General features: G+C 38.1%; 1 protein-coding gene across 1 annotated transcript in view; it reads right to left on the reverse strand.

Annotated features, from left to right (window-relative positions):
- Mastl (microtubule associated serine/threonine kinase like) overlaps positions 1 to 3357 on the reverse strand; it is a 51241-nt gene that overhangs the window by 10749 nt on the left and 37135 nt on the right. The window contains exons 10-11 of the mRNA XM_005354764.3: positions 1446 to 1559; positions 838 to 939 (exon numbers count right to left, since the gene is read on the reverse strand). Of these exons, the coding sequence (XP_005354821.1) occupies positions 838 to 939; positions 1446 to 1559 (216 nt within the window). The remainder of the gene's footprint in view (positions 1 to 837; positions 940 to 1445; positions 1560 to 3357) is intronic.

Consider the following 3357-nt stretch of genomic DNA (forward strand, 5'->3'; position numbering starts at 1 on the left):
CACACACACACACACACACACACACACACACACAAATTGTGTGTGAACATGGGTGTGAGTAAAGCTCAGAGGACAACTTTGATGAGTTGCTTCTCTCCTCTACTGTGAATTCTGGGAATTGAACTCTGGTTGTGTAGCAAGTGCTTTGGCCTGATGATCATTTCTCCATCTGACATGACTTATTTTCAAAGTTCATTCTTTTGCATATCCTCTGCTTCATATAGAAATGCATTTGTGGACACAATGCTTATTTGTCTATATTACAATAAGATCATTGAAGTTTTTAGGTGCTGCAGAGTGACCCTGGGGCCTGACACAAAGTAAGCACGACCTTCATATCTTAGCCATATCCTTAACATTAAGAAAACTTATTTTAAGGCTGCTGTCAATGAGATTTACTTCAGTTTCAAAAGTAGGATCAAGTATATATTCCCAAGCATTAAAAAAGCCCCCGAATGGTTCATAACATACTGAATAAGTCTTATATGAGGCAACCTGGGATGGAATGATTTGTAATGGAATCAGAAGTTAAACAATAAAAAAACTACACAACAGGATATTCATAGATGTGCTAAACTTATGGATAGTTGACTATCAGGTATAGAAAGATATGCTACAATATGGTTTCTGGTGCCTCATGGAAGGTTACAAAATTGAGTGTGTGAGTTGTGACTACACTGCATTGAGTTTAAATTAAAGATAAATATACAAATGCATTATCTCAAGGAACTATCTTTTTACCATTGAGCAGTCAGATTATTGTACTAGAACCTGATGTTATAATTACTACCTGGAACCAAGCAAGCGTAAAATAGTTCATTGACAAAAAAACCTTACCTTTCATTCCAGCTCTCTTTGTATCATCAATGGTTAACAGCATATCCACTGCACTTTGAGCATCATCAGATAGCTTTTCTTCACCTTCTGGCCAAGGGATATCTACAGATACACATATATAAGTAAAATTATTTGACTTTCCCTTGGGGATCCACACTTGGGTATGTCTTACTTTCTGCAAACCTTGGAGAAGTTGACACCCATAATCTGGGTGTATCTTACTTTGTTTTGAATGCCTCTTATTTTCATACCCCTCTTTCTCCTTAATTTTATATTAAAATACCTGTATTAGGGGGCTAGAGAGATGGCTTAGAGGTTAAGAGAACTGGCTGCTCTTCTAGAGGTCCCGAGTTCAATTCCCAGCAACCACATGGTAGCTCACAATACCAGAACATGTAATAAATACCAGAATAATGTAAAAATACCAGAACATAATAATAAAATAAATCTTAAAAAATACTTTTATTAAACAGGTTTGTTAATCATTCCCAAATAATAAAGATAAATGGATTGTTTTGTTCTATGGATGGGGTCTTGTTTATGCTAGACAAGTATTTTACATCCTCCAACTCTGACTCTATCTTAATAGAGAAAAAAATGAGAATCACCTCTTTTTAAAATATTCTGGAATACTTGTTGTGGAGTTTCATCATTAAAAGGGGGAATTCCAGTTAGAAATTCAAACAAGCAGACTCCAAGTGCCCACCAGTCTACTGAAGGACCTGGAATTTAAGAGGAGATAAGTTGATTTTGCAATCATTTTATATAATATTTTACAACTGAAACTTGACCAATCAAGATCTTCTTGATTTAGGACTTTCTTCTGTTTCTATACAGTAAAAAAAAAAAAACCCAAATTATCTTCAGTTAGGCAATGGGTTAACCATCACCTTAGTTTTTAAAAGGCTTAAATTAGAAGTTGCTACAGATACTTAAAGAAATTTCAAGGCCACTTTTTGAATGAAGGAGTATATTTAAATAATATTTTCTGAAATAGACTTTTTTTTCCCTAAGACAGGGTTTCTCTGTATAGTGAAATAGATCCCTTAATTTCAAGTTAAGAAATGACAACATAGCTGGGACAAACACTCAGGAGGCAGAGACAAGCAGATCTCTGAGTTTGAGGCCAGCCTCGTCTACAGAGAGAGTTCAAGGATAGCCAGAGCTACACAGAGAAACCCTGTCTTGAAAACAAAAACAAGGCAGGGCGATGGTGGCGCACGCCTTTAATCCCAGCACTCAGGAGGCAGAGGCAGGCGGATCTCTGTGAGTTCGAGACCAGCCTGGTCTACAGAGCTAGTTCCAGGACAGGCTCCAAAGCCACAGAGAAACCCTGTCTCGAAAAACCAAAACCAAACAAGAACAAAAAAAAAACCAAACAAAAACAAAAAACAACAACAGAAAAAGAATGACAATTTGAAATGATTATTGTATTTTACTTGTTTCACCCAAATTTTGACTAGAGGAACCTCTGGTAATTGTTGAATGTCCTAAATAGTGTTTTACTATGTGTTTTGTTGATACAAAAAGAAAGCTCTAATCTCACAGGGAGTGAAAGCTATCTGTGGTCAAATTTGAAGTACCATAACTCAGGAACATGAATTCAGTTTGCTTTGAAGAACATGGTCCAGGCTGAAGAGACGGATTAGTGATTAAGAGCACTGGCTGCTCTTCCAGAGGTCCTATTCCATTCCCAGCACCCGCATGACAGCGCACAATAATCTGTAGCTCCAGCTCCAGGGATCCAATATCTTCCTCTGGCCTCGCATGGTGCACAGACATATATGCAGGCAAAACACCCATACACATAAAATAAAACTAAGTAAAAATGTCAAAAAAGAAAAAGACATGCTCCACGGTAGAAGTGGTTCCATGCGACTGTATTATCTACAGAACAAAAAGTTGGGGCTGGAGAGATGGCTTAGTGGTTAAGAGCACTGGATGCTGTTCCAGAGGACCTGTGTCCATTTCCCAGCACCCACATGGCAACACACAGCTGTCTAGAAAGGATCAGACACCTCCTCTCTCACACATATATTCAGGCAAAACATAAATGCACCTAAATAAATAAATAAACATTAAAAAGAGAACAAAGTCATAAATCAAGCTTGTCCAAATACACTGATGGTGCCCACAGGTAGGCCATAGAAAAGCAGGAAAAACTCCTTTATAGTTTTCAGATGCTATCTGGTGATATTCTCAAGCTTTTGGACTGATGAAAGCTAGTGGTTTGCTGAGAATGCACTTTTCATTTTGTCCTATAACACATTTTAGAGGTTTTTATAGTCCAGGATATTAGGTCAGCAACAGGTGGGCAGGGAATGGCTTTCTGAAGCACTAACAATGCCCAAGATAGCTCGACTCTGACCTGTACTATCTTACGGCTCCATAACCACTATGTTCAATCAGTTGGTCTTGCAGAATCTTTTTTTTTTTTGGTTTTTCGAGACAGGGTTTCGCTGTGGTTTTGGAGCCTGTCCTGGAACTAGCTCTTGTAGACCAGGCTGGTCTCGAACTCAC

Source organism: Microtus ochrogaster, chromosome 16 (assembly GCF_000317375.1).
Source record: "Microtus ochrogaster isolate Prairie Vole_2 chromosome 16, MicOch1.0, whole genome shotgun sequence".
Classification (NCBI taxonomy): Eukaryota; Metazoa; Chordata; class Mammalia; order Rodentia; family Cricetidae; genus Microtus; species Microtus ochrogaster.